Source organism: Cetorhinus maximus, chromosome 3 (genome assembly GCF_964194155.1).
Source record: "Cetorhinus maximus chromosome 3, sCetMax3.hap1.1, whole genome shotgun sequence".
Lineage (NCBI taxonomy): Eukaryota > Metazoa > Chordata > Chondrichthyes > Lamniformes > Cetorhinidae > Cetorhinus > Cetorhinus maximus.
The window spans coordinates 49,801,665-49,819,798 of record NC_135881.1 but is presented as its reverse complement, the minus strand read 5'-3'; the positions used below and the strand labels follow the sequence as shown (position 1 = coordinate 49,819,798).

The 18,134-nt window shown below is 43.8% G+C and overlaps 1 protein-coding gene across 3 annotated transcripts in view; it reads right to left on the bottom strand.

Annotated features, from left to right (window-relative positions):
* The window catches only part of arhgap21a (Rho GTPase activating protein 21a), a 279,776-nt gene that overhangs the window by 35,836 nt on the left and 225,806 nt on the right, over positions 1 to 18,134 (bottom strand). For 2 of the 3 annotated variants that reach the window (XM_078538117.1, XM_078538126.1), the window contains 4 exons: positions 13,918 to 14,076; positions 13,716 to 13,815; positions 13,581 to 13,623; positions 12,738 to 12,863 (listed from right to left, as the gene is read on the bottom strand). In XM_078538117.1, the coding sequence (XP_078394243.1) occupies positions 12,738 to 12,863; positions 13,581 to 13,623; positions 13,716 to 13,815; positions 13,918 to 14,076 (428 nt within the window). The remainder of the gene's footprint in view (positions 1 to 12,737; positions 12,864 to 13,580; positions 13,624 to 13,715; positions 13,816 to 13,917; positions 14,077 to 18,134) is intronic. The other variant, XM_078538122.1, reaches the window with a different exon arrangement.

Below are 18,134 nucleotides of genomic sequence, written 5' to 3'. Positions count from 1 at the left end.
TTGTGGAAGAGAGTTCCAAACTTCTACTACCCTTTTCGTTTAGAAGTGTTACCTAATTTCACTTCTGAAAGAGCAGACTCTAGACTATTTCCCCTAGTCCTAGATTTCACAATCAGTGGAAATAACTCCTATCTATCTACCCCCCTAAATATGTTGAAAACTTCAATTAAATCATCCCGTAACCATCTAAATTCCAGGAAATGCAACCCTAGTTTGTGCAATCTCTCCTTGTAATTTAACCCTTGGAGTCTAAGTATCATTACAGTAAATCTATGCTGCACTTCCTCCAAGGCCAACAAATCCTTTCTAAAGTGTGGTGCCCAGAACTGCTCATGGGTGCGGTCTAACCCAGAGCGTTGTATATGTGAAGCATGATTTCTACCCCCATGTATTCTAATCTCTAGATATAAAGGAAAGCACTCTAGAAGCCTTTTGATCATTAACATGTCATGAAAAGACACAAGAAATAATCTATGTACTTAAACAATGGGACAAATTGTCTTCTCCTGTGCTGGAATTCTTTCTATGTTTTTAATGCTAATATCTTTGCGTCATCAGCAAATCTGGGTGTATGGCTTTCTATCCCATCTAAATTGCTAAAATATGGTGAACAGCAGAGGCCCCAACACAGATCCTTGTAAGGTGTCTCTAATCATAGTGTGCCAATTAGAATCCCTGCCTATTATCCCTACTCTGTCTCCTGCCAATTTCCCAGCTAGGACAATATTTATCTTCAATTCTATGAGCTTCAACTTTAGCTAAGTTTTTGTTTGAGGAATCAAATGCTTTCTGGAATTTCATGTAAATAACATACATAGACTTTTTCCTGCCCACTACTTTAGTTGCCTCTTCAAAAAGCTTTATTAGATTGGTACACAAGATTAAATTGTCACAAATTATGTTCAATGCGGCATGTCACCTTGAGTCACAAAGTTACTAAACAAAAAAAGAAAGATAAAACCATCTATTCAAAATAAGCTCATTTTATTCAATTTACATATCTACAATAGAAGATTAAACTGGTAGCCTTCTATTTTGTAAGATGATGGTTCAGCAGCATATGATTCAGTGAAGTGAATTTGATCATTGTGTCTCCTTAGCCCAACCAGAAGGAAATTTTTCTATAAGTGTTGGACATAGGGTGGAAATTACTGTGCCCATTGGTATTGGGCATCATGGCAGGCGTGAGCAGACAATATGGCACGAAGGCCAAAAATCAGTTTCATGACATCGCAAAACCAGTTTGCGATCACCCACCAATGGCGAGCCACCTTTCTCGCTGCCAGGCGTCGGGGACTTTATTTTATACATCTGCATATCATAAGCCCTGCTCGCTGGAATCACCCCCCATGCTGGATCATCTGGTCATGTTCCACAACAGCATTTACAAGGCGTGCACCTGGGGAGCTGCACTTTGAGGGGAATTCAGAGTTGGGTGCACACTGACAGAGTGCTCATGAGGGTCACCTGTTGGACTTCAAGGTTGAGGTGCTGCGCACAGGCGAGGGCAGAGGCAAAGTGCTTTTTCCTAGCTGGCTGACAGTGCGAAATGCACTGAGGTTGGCCAGGGGGTGCAAGTGCTGCACTACTCTTGGGGTGAGTCGGTGGGGGTGTTGGGGGCACTCCATTGCAGTTGATGGTAGTGCACAAACACAAGCTGGGGTTGGGAGGCAGAAGCTGTCACATATTAGTGCAACCTTGTATAAAGTGACAATTCCTCTGCAGCTGAGACAGTTCAGGCACAGCCATATTGACATGTATGGAGTCGGGCCACTAGCTTATCTGCCCGCTGAAACAACGTGTAGGCATGTAAGTTCCACCAAATGCTCCAGAGCTTTCCGTCCCTCCAACACAGACGGCAAACTAATGAGCGTTTTAGTGGACTGAACAATTGGATGACAGGGCAAATTGTACAATCTCCTTGCAAAAGCTAGCCATGGAGCAGTCACTGGTGGAGGTGCTCACAGCCCCTTGCAATGTCATCATTCAGGTATGGATCAGTCTCTCCCATGGTTCAAGCTAACAAGCCTTGCAGTGTGGGTTGGGACAATGCCTGCACCTGAGCTGAGAGCACAGCATGCAGTCCAGTGGGTGAAGCTGCCGCCAGCCAGTTAAGTGGAGGTGGGTGGGGTTTCGGGCAGCCAGGCAGTGCACTAAACTCTGGCCATCCAAGTGGTGGCCAGCACACTCTGGGATGTGTTATGGGGTCTTCAGACTTAACCAAGCGAGGTTCTTGGTGCACCCATGCTAAACCATGCTTCTCTCTCTCTCTTTCACCCTGTAGGAGGAGTACATCAGGAGCATGGAGCCTGGTGACCTAGCTGTATGCCTCATGGCTTACATGGAGCAGAGACAAAGGAGAAGAGAGCAACAGAGGCACCTGGCTGTACAGAAGGAAGAGCAACACCCTCAGGAAAAAAGGTGCTCATCATCATCCTCCACAAACCCTGCAGCCATCAGGACCTCCCAAGCACGTCTTCCTTCTTTGGCCAGTGTGATGGCCTCATTGCCGTCATCCTCGCCTTCGAGGGCCTCCTCACCCTCATCCCAGCTGACATCCTCATCAGAGGAGACATGCAGCACCTCCATCTCCACCTCAGTCAGCTCCTCTCCCTGCTGCAGCGCCAGGTTGTAATGGGCGCAGCAGGTGATGACGATGCGTGACACCCTCTGTGGACTGTAATGCAGGGCTTCACCAGACCAGTCCAGGCAGCGGAAGCTCACGCACACACCGCTTAAGAGCCACAGCAAGCCGTCGCTGGTCGGCGCCTAGCTAGACCCAGGGTCTATAGACGGTGCTTAGTCATTCCTGCAGATGACCCTGAACCAGTGTCGCCGAAGATTGCGCATGTCCAGAGAACTGGTCAGTCACATCTGCCACCTGCTGCAGGATTTGGCACCACGGAAGGCATCCACTTCCAGTGGCCATGAAAGTGTCTACGGCACTCAGTTTTTATGCCAGGGCTCTTTTCAGGGCTCCACAAGTGACCTCTGTGGGATATCGCAAGGCCCCACAAAAAAATGCATCCAGGAAGTCATGGACATCATCTTCAAGAAGGCACACAACTTTGTGCATTTCTCCCAGGGTCAGGGAAGCCAGGAAGCAAGAGTACTGGGATTTTTCCAGATCTCAGGTTTCCCACAGGTGCAAGGTGCCATTGACCGCATTCACATGGCATTCAGATCTCCGTGGCAACAAGCGGTCAACTAGGTCAAATGTAAGGGCTTCCACTTGCTGAACGTTCACCACAAATGCATCCTACATGTCTGCGCATGGTTCGCAGAGAGTGCCCACAACTCTTACATTCCCAGTAGGTCCCAGATCCCAGCTTTCCAGGGTCCGCAGAGGTTGCAGGGTTGGCTCCTCCGGGACAAGGGCTAAATGCTGAGGACGTGGCTGATGACACCCATGCAGCGGCCTGAGTGCAGCAGAGAGAAGGTGCAACAAGGCTCATATTGAAACTCGCACCTTGGTGGAGCAAACCATCGGAATGTTAAAAATGAAGTTCAGGTGCCTGGACCGGTCTGGTGGAGTCCTGGTGTCACGCATCATTGTTGCCGGCTGCGCCCTTCACAACCTGGCGCTGCAACAGGGAGAGGGGCTTACCGACATGGAGATGGGGGAGCTGCACATCTCCTCCGGTGAGGACGACGTCGACGGGGATGAGGGTGAAGAGGTTCTCAAAGATGAGTATGACTGCAATGAGGCCATCGCACTGGCCAGGCGAGGAAAGCACACTCAGGAGGCCCTTATGGCTGCTAGATTCATGGAGGAGGGTGACGGCATGCGGTGAGGAGACACCTTAAATCCTCACATTGCATCTGTGAACGTTTGACTCTTGTCTGGCTGACAGCAGTGCACATATCCTCTGCGATAACATACTGTCATGGAGATGCAGTGGATGCCCATTGCCCTACATTCCAGCAGAATGATGACATGCAGTGGAGATACTCCATAAATCCTCACTTAGCTAATGTCAATGTCTGACTCCTGTCTGGCTGATGACAGATCACTTGCACTCTGTGAACAGTCATGTCATATGGAGATGCAGCAGGGAAACTTTTAACATCTCCTGATCCTATGGCATCCCTCGTGAGCTGAACCCTTCAGGGCCACACTGTCACTGGACACAGATGCTGTTGAGATCAGGGGGCCAACCACATCTCAAAAGGTGCTGGGCGTACACAGAGGGGATAATGGAACTCTGTGCTACTGGCCAAGGGTATTCTGGCAGCAATGATAAGCCAATCAAGGTGCAGGCATGACTGTTGTGTCCATTGACTGTGAAGGCACAACATTAGTGTGCTGGGAAGGTTGCACAAAGCACAGGGAAGGGGCCTTGGTCCGAGACACCTACCTTTATCTTGTGTAGCGACCAAGGCTGCACATGAATGACACAAACAATGCTTATCAGAACAAGGAGCCATAGGCAAGGAGACATTCTTGAGAATTTATTTACAATAGTGAACATTACGCACAATTGATTAATAGCCGTGCCCAGGCTGCACAGCTACATCTGCTTAACCTTCCTAACCCTCCATGTCTTGGTGCTTCTCCGACATCCACAGCAGAGGTGGAGGCAGCTTGCTGACTGCTACGCCTGTATGTGATAACCTTGGCAGGTGTCCTCTGGAGGTCCAAGACCTGGAGGGCCCCGGCCTGCTTTTGGGGTCCTGTGTGGCAATGGCACCATCCTCGGTCTGTGGAGCTGGAGCTGCTGGGCTCACAGGAAGAGGGGATCCAGATGGCCAGACATCCCCAGAGTCACCTGGGTGGATTGCCTCAGACTGCACTTGCTGATGCTCCTCCTTATGGGGGCCTGAAGGGCCCCTGGTTGACTCGTTGAGGAGAAAGGAAAGCAGAAATGTGACTGAACTATCCCACACCCCTCTCGCATTGATACTGCTGGAGGCCAACTATGGCGTCAGCAATGGAGTTCAGCCTGCACAGCAGTGCAGGTCAGATGTCCTGGACCAAGGTCTCCATGGCAACGCAATCCTGCCAATGTTAACCTTGGTGCGTTGGCATAATGGTACGATCACCTTGGACTGAAGGCGGATGGACTCCTCCATCGTGCCTTGCAATCTGAGGAATGCACCAGACATCCTTTCCTGCTGTTCCCATGATTATCTTTGCAGCTCCAACAACTGATTGAAGACCGAGTCCAGAGGCTCATCATTTGACTCGGACTCAACAGGTCCCTTGACTCCAGCAGTCCTCCAAGTGCCGGCAACCTTGAGTGTCCCTGCCTCCACCTGCTGTGGAACAGATTGTGTGCTGTGCTCACCAGACAGTGAACCCAAGCCAGCTGTGCATGTAGGTCCCACCGAGAGGTGTGTCACTGTGCTGGTGGAGGGTATGGGTGAGCGCTGTGGGTGAGTTGCCAGAGGGATGATCTGGTGCATAACCCTCACTCGGATGCTTGGTGCTGGCCTCGCCATTGCCACAGAACAGTCCACGTCCTCTCCGGCCAACTCTAACATGTGGTCTTCGGAGGGAGTGAGGACCTTGATGTCTGACACTTCACCCCCAGTTTGGGACCTCTTCCTTTTATTGTGCGCGATCTTGTCCTGCGTAAAGACGGATGGAGAGGATGTGAGCAAGGCGCATGTCCGGCCAAATGAGAAGGATTCTAGGTGTGCATGCATGTGTGCTGAATGGAACAATGGACGGGATGAGGAGGCGATCTCCAGAGGAGATAAGGTCAGATGGAGATGTGAGCATGTGAGGGAGAGCGTGCTGATGTTCCTTGATCTGGCAACAAGATGCCAGTGAATGTGTGATGGGCTTGTGTCATGAAGCTATCAATGTATATAATATTATTGCTTAGTCTGTGGGTGTGTCTTAATTGGATTAGAGCCAGCTAGTCTGGGTGTTTTGACGTGTACTAGTTCTGAGATCTAAGAGAGGTAGGGTGAATTTGCATTTTTTGAATAAAGCATTCAAGAAGTGGGGTGAAATCTGGTACCTAGTGAGCGGAGACCAAGCAACATGTTTATATTACCAATAAAATTGGTACTATGAAAGGGGTTTTATTGTTAAAAGAGATGGAGTTCAAATGAGCTAGGTATAACTTCAGCAATTTTGTGTGTGCAGAGCAGAGACGATGTAAGATCAAAGTAACTGTAAGCCTACAACTGTCGCCACAGGAACCAAAGCAAAGAGAACCTCATTTTGAACTCAGACGGTGAAAATGCTTTGCCTGGTGTCTGGTTACGTCTACGGATTGCTGTTGCCTTAATGGAGATTAGTTTGGGAATTTGTTAAAAGTTATGATAGTAGTAATTTGTAGCCATGTGTATGTGTTTAATGTGTTCTAGCTTAAACTAAATGAAACATTTTATTTAACATAAAAACCTCTCTAGAACTGATGGTCTGATTCCTGAATTTAGAGCTGCATCTCAAACAGAACACTTAAAATATAGGTTATGACAGTTTAAAGTTTCCCTCTGGGATTTTTAAATAACTCAGCTTTACCAAAAGGCTGTGTCATAACATTTGAGTGAGTTTAGAGTGATGAGATGGTTGACTTACCCTGGTGGCATGTATGAGATCGTTCATCCTCTTTCTGCACTGGATGACTGACCTCTTGTGGGCAGCATTGGCACTGGCCACTGCCTCCCAAGCTGGATTGGTGATGTTGCTGCCCCTCCTGCGGCCAGAGCTGGGGTAGAGGACATCACGGCAGGCCTCCATGGCATCCAAAAGACATTCCAGGGATGCGTCACTAAACCAGGGGGCTGCTGTCTTCTTACCTTTCAGGGCTATGCCTTCTATGCAGCAGTCCTGGGCTGGAAGCTCTGAGAAGTGTGCGCGCGGCTGCACTTTAAATATGGTGACCAGCGTGAGGAAGCAGTGAGGTGATGGCATGATGGGCGGATCAGAGGCTGGCCACCAGCGAAATGGTGTGTTTCCTGGGAATGCATGATTAATGAGGCAGGATTGGGACGATACAGTGTGAAAAGCCATGGTAAAATGTTCTTTTTCCTGCCCGCAACTGTACTTAGTGCAAATCTGGGACAATTCCACCCATAATTTGACTATTTTAAATAAGAAAACTCCTATTTTTTTTCACAAACAAAATGAAGATTTGAATAGTTCGGTGGTCAACTCTGAGGCACGCCCCACTCTGATATGGCAGTCTCTAGTGCAAATGACAATCGGCACCTTTTTCACCAAGTATGAAGGAATTGGCGATCATTGCAGACACAATTAATTTGACATATGTATAACTAAATAATTAAACAAACATAATTTGTAAAATGTAACAAACCGGCCTAATAAAAGCAACACCAGCACAACTTAACCACTTAGCTTTTAATCCTGTTATTCAGAAACAGTTCTCCGTTTGGCACCCACCAAATGAGTGAATACACTCAATAAGAGACTTTGGCACCTTGAGGACCAGAGCCAAGGTCATTGTAGCCAATCTAACAGCAATGCAGTCCTTTAGTCATTCTCGGTAGTGTGCTGGTTTGCTCCGGTGAGGCATAAGTGAATGTTTTCATTTACTAGTTTGTTCGTTTGTTAGTGTTCGCAGTATTTATTTTTTATTTCAATTGTTTTACACCCCATAACAGACATGTGGCTGAAAATGGGAAACGTAAAGACACGAGAAAATGAAAAGTCGACATCAGCTAGTGTTTTGTCAGGTCCAAAGTGTGAAAAATCTAAGTCTAATGACCGAGATGGTCCAGGAAAGTTGCTTATTAAGAAAATAAAATATGACAATGATTATATAAAATATGGCTTTACATGCATTGGTGATCAAGTGTGTCCAAAACAAATTTCATATTTCCAAGATCATTGCATTTATAATTTATACTCCAGTAAGGGGGTAAATTCCTGGAAAATATTTATTTTTAGGAGGGGATTCACAAGATTTGGCACTCTCATTAAAAGGGTTCACAAGATGTTAAAAGCTTGGGAACCATGGCTCTATGCTGACAATGTTGCACTAACATTCTATACTAAGGAACACCAGCAGCAGCAAATGGACAGGCTCTCTAATGCCTGTAAAGAGTTTAGTTTGACCATTAGCATCAGGAAGACAAATGTCATGGTCCAGGATGTTGCCAGGCTGTCATCTATCAGCATTGACAATGAGACACTGAAGGTTGATGATAGCTTCACATATCTAGGCTCCACAATCACCAACAATCTGTCACTTGATGCTGAAATCAACACACACATTACAAAAATTGCAGCTGTTATATCCAAGCTAAATAGTGTGTGGAATTACAGGTACCTGATTAAGAACACCAAACTGCAAGTCTACCAAACCTGCATCCTCAGCGCACTCCTCTAGTGGGTAGACCTGGGCAACATGTGGTAGGCAGCAGAAAAAGTTGAACAACTTTCACCTTTGCTGTCTCAGATGTATCCTCGACATCTCTTGGCAAGACAAGATCACCAACTCAGATCTGGAGTGTGCTAATTCCATCAGCATACACTCATTGCTAAGCCAACTACATCTGCACTGGCTCGGATGAGGCAGTGTACATGGTGAATTAGCCACTGAGTCATGGCCTCCTGAACATCAATACCTTGACTACAAGGGCACATGCAAGGCAGATATGAAGATGGAGGATATTACACTGATTACTGGAAGACAGTTGCTGATGGCCATGGCCTCTGGAGGCTGATTGTTTGGAAGGGCATTGGAAAAGGCAAGCAGAAACAAAAAGTTCAGCTGGTAGAGAAGAGGGCTCAGAGAAAACAAAGGGCAGCAAATTGCGCACCTTGGATTAAGTAAATTGGAAAGAATTGAGTTATATATGCAAAGGTCTAGACTAAGTGTTAGGAGGTTTTTCTTTCCTCAATGGGGACTGGGTGGTGGGGAATGGTTGTGTTCAGTGACCTTTAAAGTAAGTTGCTGGTTTGTGGAGTGGATGTGGATTTGCTGCAAATGTTCAAAGAACTGGAGAAGGTTGATTTGTCTAGCACAAAAGGTGGGTGGGACAGTGGTTAACATACGTAGTGGTCATTGTTATCGCTTGAGATTCGATTTTGATAGACTTTTGGGAGTAATTTCCCAGAATACATTTTCCTTGAATTAACCTAGGTTTTTATTTGTTTATTTTTGCCCCTCTCAGGTTACATGGTTCCTGGTGGTTGGGGAACTTTGGAATCTTTTGGAATCCACAAACAGGACTGTCCCAGCAGACCGATCGTGTCAGCCTGTTCCTGCCCCACGGAACTCATTTCTTGCTATCTTGACTCCATTCTCTCTCCCCTTGTCCAGTCCCTTCCCACCTACATCCGTAATTCCTGACGCCCTACATCATATCAACAATTTCTAGTTCCCTGGCCCCAACCACCTCCTCTTCACCATGGACGTCCAATCCCTCTACACCTCCATCACCCCCGGGATGGTCTGATGGCTCTCTGCTTCTTCCTTGAACAGAGGCCCGAACAATCCCCATCCACCACTACTCTCCTCCATCTGCCTGAACTTGTTCTTTCATTGAACAATTTCTCCTTAAACTCCTCTCACTTCCTCCAAATAAAAGGTGTGGCTATGGGTACCCGCATGGGTCCCAGTTATGCCTGTCTCTTTATGGGATATGTGGAACATTCCTTGTTCCAGTCCTACTCTGGCCCCCTCCCACAACTCTTTCTCCGGTACATCGATGATTGCTTCGGTGCTGCTTCATGTTCTCGCCTGGACCTGGAAAAATTTATTAATTTTGCTTCCAATTTCCACACCTCCATCATTTTCACATGGTCCATCTCTGACACTTCCCTTCCCTTCCTTGACCTCTCTGTCTCAATTTCTAGTGATAGACTGTCCACCAATATCCATTACAAGCCTACCGACTCCCTCAGCTACCTCGACTACAGCTCCTCACACCTTGCTTCCTGTAAGGACTCCATCCCAATCTCTCAGTTCCTTTGCCTCCATCGCATCTTTTCTGATGATGCCACTTTCCAAAACAGCTCCCCTGACATGTCTTCCTTCTTCCTTAACCGAGGTTTTCCACCCACGGTGGTTGGCAGGGCCCTCAACTGTGTCCAGCCCATCTCCCGCGCCTCCGCCCTCACACCTTCCTCTCCCTCCCAGAACCATGATAGGGTCCCCCTTGTCCTCACTTATCACCCAACAAGCCTCCGCATTCAAAGGATCATCCTCCGCCATTTCCGCCAACTCCAGCATGATGCCACCACCAAACACATCTTCCCTACACCCACCTTGGCGGCATTCCACAGAGATCGTTCCCTCCGGGACACCCTGGTCCACTCCTCCATCACCCCCTTACACCTCAACCCCCTCCCATGGCACCTTCCCTTGCAACTGCAGAAGGTGCAACACCTGCCTCTTTACTTCCCCTCTCCTCACCGTCCAAGGGCCCAAACACTCCTTTCAAGTGAAGCAGCACTTCACTTGCACTTCCCTCAATTTGCATCCGCTGCTCCCAATGTGGTTTCCTCTACATTGGAGAGACCAAACGCAGACTGGGTGACCGCTTTGCGGAACACCTTCGGTCTGTCCGAAAGCATTACCCAGACCTTCTTGTCGCTTGCCATTTCAACACTCCACCCTGCTCTCATGCCCACATGTCTGTCCTTGGCCTGCTGCATTGTTCCAGTGAAGCTCAACGCAAACTGGAGGAACAGCATCTCATCTTCCGACTAGGCACTTTACAGCCTTCTGGACTGAATATTAAGTTCAACAATTTTAGATCATGAACTCTCTCCTCCATCCCCACCCCCTTTCTGATCCCCCTTTTTTCCAATAATTTATATAGATTTTTCTTTTCCCACCTATTTCCATTATTTTTAAATGTATTTCCATCTGTTGTTTTATCTCTACCTTTTAGCCTATTTCGATCCCTTCCCCCCACCCCACCCCCACTAGGGCTATCTGTACCTTGCTCGTCCTGCTTTCTACCCTTAATGTCACCTATTAGCACATTCCTTAGATAATATCACCACCTTCAATATCTCTTTGTCCTTTTGTCTATGACATCTTTTGGTTATCTCCACCTATCACTGGCCCTCTATCCAGCTCTACCTGTCCCACCCCCCCCTTAAACCAGCTTATATTTCACCTCTTTTCTATTTTTCCTTAGTTCTGTTGAAGAGTCATACGTACTCAAAACGTTAACTGTGTTCCTCTCCGCATATGCTGTCAGACCTGCTGAGTTTTTCCAGGTATTTTTGTTTTTGTTTTGGAATCTTGTTGCCTGGATTGGCTGGTGGCCTTTTATGCTTGCAATGTCAATTGCCATTGTTTTATTAAAACCTTTTTATGAATTTCAGAATATTAATTTAAATACAAATTGTTCAATTCAACCAAGTTGACTCTTGAATGTTGGGACATTAAAAATTATGGAAAACCTACAGATAATGTGGTCCTGAACTGACAGGCATCTTTGGCAAACAATACTTGGGAGAAAGCATGCGAAAACTAATTAAAATAGCTCTGTTGCACAAGTCCCTCAACACTGAAATGTTTTAAGATTGTTGTTAAACATTTGAGAAATGGTAGTGCATATTCTATACAACCTTTTGCAATCAATCAGTGATGACAGCAAGCACAATAAAATGCAGCTGAATGGAATTTACCAATCTTGTTTTTTGTGCCAGCTCTGAAACGCATACAGGAGAATTCTAGTACACTCATTGCCTATAGGGCTTCCAAGTCATGTGAGAAGTTCCAATTGTGAAGAGTTGATGTTAGAACACAAGAAAAGTTACGGAAAAGGTTGGTCAGCTTTCCACAATATTCATGAAGGAATTTACTTGTACTTTAAGTAACCCTAATATTTGACTCTTATCCTGCTTAGATTAGTCCAAACACTTATTACAGTAAAGAAGATTTTCCTGTTCTCTAAAATCTATGTTTTACAATTTACATTTATGTTTTCTGTTCAGAGTGTTTTTTTAGTGTATTGTTAAATAATAACTTGAGTGTTGTTGGGGCTGCACTCATCCAGGCATGCGAAGAGTATTTCATCATGCTCCTAGCCCAAGAAGCTTGCCACCATCTAGAACAAAGTAGTCTGCTTGACTGGCACCCCATTCACCACCGACACACAGTGGCAGCAGTATGTACGATCTACAAAATGCACTGCAGCAATTCAACAAAAGCTCTTTTGCCAGCATCTTCCAAACCCATGACTCTACCACCTAGAAGGACAACGGCAGCAGACGCACGGGAACACTGCCACCAGGAAGTTACCCTCCAAGCCACACACCATTCTGACTTGGAACTACATTGCCATTCCTTCACTGTTGCTGGGTCAAAATCTTGGAATTCCCTTCCCAACAGCACTGTGGGTGTACCTATACCAGATGGACTGCAGCGATTCAAGAAAGTGGCTCATCATCACCTTCTGAAGGGCAGTTAGGGATGGGCAGTAAATGCTGGCCTAGCCAGTGATGACCACATCTTGTGAAAGGATAATTTTTAATAAAAATGAATCCTGGAGACCAGAATCATGCCAAACTTCAGTAAATAGACAAAGTTTTACAAATTTCAAAATATCAGCATTTGACTACAGGTAGCATTATGGCTTGAAACAAATTAAAATACTGATGAATTCATTGGATAATCTATAAACAAGACATTTTCTTTAGTTAATTGTTTACAGCTATGAACATAATGTCTACTAGCCGATCATTCTAAAAATAAAGATTTCTGGCATTAAAGGATTTTATAACCAGCATTAAACAACATTTTTTTTAAAAAAGTGATACAGTCTGACTCAGAGCGCTCATTTAAACTCATTACCTTTCCTTTTTCTGTAAGAATCTGACGAAACTGCAGCCATCCTTCCTTTGAAGCATCGCTAAAGCTATCTGAAGAAGAGTCCCTTCTTGGGCTCACGTCGTCTGAAAACCTCAGGCTGTCTGGGGCCTAAAGAAAATGTCAGAGTTACAGTGCAACACATTCCACTGCAAGTCATACGAGAACCAAAAATGGATCGATGGATTGATAAGCGAGAACAAGAGTCCGACAATGAACTTTACCAGAAACATTACTCCAGGTATGTCTCAAACTTAAGGGATAATACAATAATAGCACATCATTCTTCCAGATTGATTTTTAACTTAAGTTACACTTCCTCCCATATGAACCTTCAACTTCAGAAAAAGCCGCATCTGGCATTAGCCACGCAAGGAACATACCAACAGACTACAGTAATGCTTCTACTAAATTAATACTGTGCAGGATTGTTTGGCATTGCGCTTGGCTGCTACAGTGTGCCACTGTATTCGGCCTACACAGGCATTACTGTGATACTGAACCTTGTTTTTACTTTCTGAAGGGCCTTTGTTACCGTGAATACATCAGATACCAGGCTAAATCATTTCCATACATGCTTATAAAGGTTAATCCCAGGAAATATATTGCCCAGTAGAGAGAAAAAGCTAAGAGAATCTAACTGAAAGTTAACAAATGTTCATTTAAACAGCTCAGCTTTCCTTAAACAAGTTTTGTTTACCTACTATTTGAATATAAAGTGTATTAATGGCATGAATGCAGATTGAAATTTCCCTAAGTAGTTAACAAATGGGAAGTGGGGAACGAGGATGAGGATGATATGTATTTTGTTAAAAAAAAGTTACAAACCTTTATTCCTTGCAGGCTAGGCATTGGCTTCATTGATTTTCTGCTGAAAATAACATTTATTATTAATGTAATAAAGGGTTAATTAGATAATTAAAATGCAAAAAAAGGTCTATAGTCCGCAAATCAGTAACTTACAACTTTTCTTCTCTATAATTATCTAATCCTTCATCATATGACTTTGATCGCTCAGTTTTTCCACTTGGTTGGGAATCAGGAGTAGATGTTCTAATGGCATCTGAAGAAAATTCTTACAATTAATAATGCAGAGAATCATGGTCTGTAATCTATAGAACAAAATCCAGAATTCTTCAGTTCAAATTTATACTTGAGCACCTACCTTGATCATGTGACAACTGGCGATGAATAAGGGGGGACGGTTTAGTAGGACTGGAAGGTACTGCAGTTACTGTTAGTATTTCAGACACTCCAGCTGAAATTACAGCCGATGCAGGAATGTGGGCAGACTCATGATCAACACTAGGACTTGTAGGTTCATCTAGGAATAATATCAAGCATACCAGTGATTAAATCTCTACCATTAAATATAAACAGGGACTTTTGTACTTTTATATATATTTTTGGCAAATTTGAAAAAGCATTAGAACGTTTTCAGTAATCAAGCACAAGTGCCGATAACAGTAATAAATGAAAAGTTTTCACAAAAGTTTTTAAAATTTGCAGAACCTCCAATTTTCTTGTAAACATGCATTCTGCACCAGGCTTTATATTTATTATACCATGATGAGCATTTACAAATAGTGCTTTAACTAATTTGTGTAAGTGCAAGGTTAACTGCTATCCTGACTTAAATATTACATACATTGCCCAAATTCTCCAGAAACCCTGCACCATCACAATGGTGCATCTATTTTATACATTATTATTCCAGTGCAGAAGCTCCAGGCAATTATGGTGTGAATGAGCTACACTAGCTTTTATACCAAATTTCCAGGGCATTGCTCCATTGAAACCCTCAGTAAAACAGTTAAATGTTAATTACAGCAGTTCCACCCACCATTCAAAACAGTGGCAACTGCCATTTTCCTTCATTCATGCTAGTTTCTGGCAGTTAATGGTTAGGAAAGGCAGACAAACATACTTAGCTGTATCAGAATTACTGTAATAATCTGTAACTTTTTCCTCCTACATGGAAGAACTCATGAAATGAGCAGAGTCCCAGAGCTGAATTGTCCTGTCATAGCCCTATATCTAATGATCATAACATTACAAGTTATACAATAAATTCTAATCCTTTCAGCAAAACGCACCATTACCGATAAACTGCCTATCTTTTTACACCTTTCACTGGCTATCATTAGCGCATCCCTCTAGATCCATGGCACAATACTCACACACAAACCCTGCTTGGAACAAGAGGCCAATCATTTATGTACATAAGGTCCACTATAAGTTTCGTAGTATTATGTTAATTTACTATCATGTATAAAAACTATGGATTGATATGACACAGCCGATGCTGAGCTGCTCAAATCCCGAGGGAAACTTGGAAAAAACTGCCACGACTGTTTTGCAATTTGCATATTTATGTTGAGATGCGTGCCTTGAATTCAGTAATAAGTCCACTGAGCCTTAGAAGGTTTTTACAAAACTAAATTAAACATTTATTAATAAAAGGAAAAATTTTAAGCACATACATGGGTATACAAATCACTATGAAAACTCCTAGCTCCCCTGATTAATCTAAATCCCAGTTACACCTCTGTTAAGGCAACAGTAAAACACAGGCTTTAAAAGACCCAGACAAAGTAACACAGTACCCTGAACAGTCAAATGCAAAGCGAGTTTTCTTAATTTCAGTTCTTTGCAGACAGCAGCTTGAGACTTAGATGCTGGAAGCTTTTCACACTTCAGTTAAATCTTAAAATGCCTGCCCTTACACACAGCCTTCTCTCCTTTATACATATTTTCCCCTTTGAATGCAAATTCCCATTGATTCACTATGTCTTTGGACTTTATCTCTCTAATAATAAGAATCTATCATAATACTAATTTTACCAGTAATCTATGGGAAAAATAAACACACCGTTTCTTAACTTCTTCTGGTCAGGTGTAACATTTCACTCCTTCTTTTGAATTCAAGCTACTCTGGCCTATTTAAAAATGCAAATATTCCCATTACCACCTCACATTCTAAAACTTCATCCATGTTTACCTATTTAGCATTTCAAACCTAGCCTCTCTTCTCACATCAAAGCCTTCAGATCAGCTGTCTTTATTTCAATTAAGACACACACACACTCCCCACTATGACTGCTTTACAATAAATTCCAATAACGTTATGAAAATTATTATATCTTCCTGACAGGGTTACGACAACTCTAGGAAGTATTTGCTTTGGAACAAATTACAGATCATTGGCTGTGCTGCTTCCTATTCAGCGTTATGTTTGCCATTGCATATTCCAAATTGAAATCCAGGAAAATGTGGAGAAGCTATCAATGGCAAGGTTAGAACGGCCCACAGCTAAATTTATGGTGTACGTTGAAAGGCAAATTTAGGCCACTACACCAGAAACAATGCCAAAATATGACAAATGTGTTCAGGTTGCATAGGCTCAAAATCATGACTCATATAACATCCGACAAAATATCACACCCATTCAAGCATTTGAACATGAAAAAGTAACTAAAGCTAGTGTTGGTTCTCTAGAGAGTGTCTCTGGGGAATTGATAATGGAAAACAAAGAAGTGATGGAGGCATTGAACAGAAGACAACTTCATCATAGAAGATTTAGAAAACTTCCCAAAGATACTTAAAAATCAAGAGTGATAGGAAGGGATGATGTGAAAACAATCATGATCACCAGGGAAAATGTGCTAGGAAAACTATTAGACCTAAAGTCTGACAAATCCCCAGGGCCATATAGCATGCATCCTTAAAATAAGTGGCAACAGATATTACAGCATTGGTTATAATCTTCCAAACTGCCTTAGATTTGGGAATGGTCCCAGCAGCTTGGAAAATAGCCAATGCAATACTTTTATTCAAGAAAGGAGTGAGGTAGAAAGCAGGAAACTATAGGCCATTTAGCCTAAAATCTGTCATATGGAAAAGTGCTGGAATCTACTATTAAGAAGGTTATAGCAGCATACTGAGAAAATTACAATGTGATCAGGTAGAGCCAACATGGCTTTATGCAAGGGAAATCAGTGTTTAGCTAATCTATAAGAGTTGTTGACAAAGTAACATTCAAGGTGGAAAAAGGGGAACTGCTTGATGAGGTATACTTGGATTTCAAAAAGGCATTTGATAAGTATTGCTGAAAAAAAAGAGACATGTCAAAGCTTTTTGTCTTGCACTCCTCAGGACACTTGGCAAGAATATCAATATGAGGGGAAAACAACAATTTATATTGTATGTGAAAAGGGTGCTGATTGGTTGGCAAGTGGATTCTGATTGGTAGAGGCATTGCCATGGAGAATGCACCACTGATGGTGACTGACAGCTAATGGCCAAGCATTGTTTGAAATTTAAAGCCGGCAGCTTGGCCCTGATTGACTCATTGGTCAAGGCATTGACCTAAGCAACGAATGGCTGTCACTTATTTTGTTTAGCTGAAAGAGACGCAATGTCTCATGTTCTTTCTGTCTGCAAAGAATAGGGTCCAGTAGCTTCCAGTACACGCAAATGCGCCACACTGCAAGCCCGACTGATGATCTTAAATTGGTTGTCAGCGTAATTATCAGCACATTCAGGATTATTTAGTAAATGTTGTCCAATCGTAGAGACACATCTGATGTTGGACACTGTGTTTTAAGTTTTGCATGCATGGGCCGGTTGGGTACGGTCTGTATCGCGCCCGTTGTGGACAGCGGCTGAGGCATGCTGTTTGATATGATCTACCAGTCTTTGGGACGTACAGCCTACATGCCTAGCATCACACTGTCACTGAAATTCACATACCACATTATTCATTTGTGTGATACGCAGAATGCTTTTTTGGCTTGACGGCAGCATCCTGTTAGTGGCGAATACCACTCGTGTTGCTGCTGCATAATAGCAGCATGAAACAGGTTGCTTCACCTGTTGCTCAAATATTTGAGATACCTTGCCCTTCCAGGGTAATCTGAGGTAGACTGGGCACTTTTCAGGGCTGAAAATGACGGTCTTCATGCGTTTGCGCAGTATACTGCGTGAAATGATCTGACTAGGCTAGCTATTATCCTGCAGGGTGTCTTTGATGCACCCTACTTTAACATCAAGCTTGCATGGTGGGCAAATGACTCTGGCCCTATTTACGAGATTGCCAATAAGACCAGTCTTATGGCATGTGGAACTGTAAGAATGCCAATGCATATATTGACTAGTAGGCTTGCAGTAGACCGTGGTAGAGAACCCCATGGCAGATTTCTCAACTAGTCAAGGAAGGAGAGTTCATTTGACTGCTCCATTTCATAGGTGAATGTGAGTGCAGGATGGAGCCCATTAAGACATGTAAGGTAATTGTTACATGCAGCTGTGGATTTAAATATAGCAAACATATCTACATATTGGAAATATGCGAGGGGTAGGCAACTAGATGTCATTCCATCG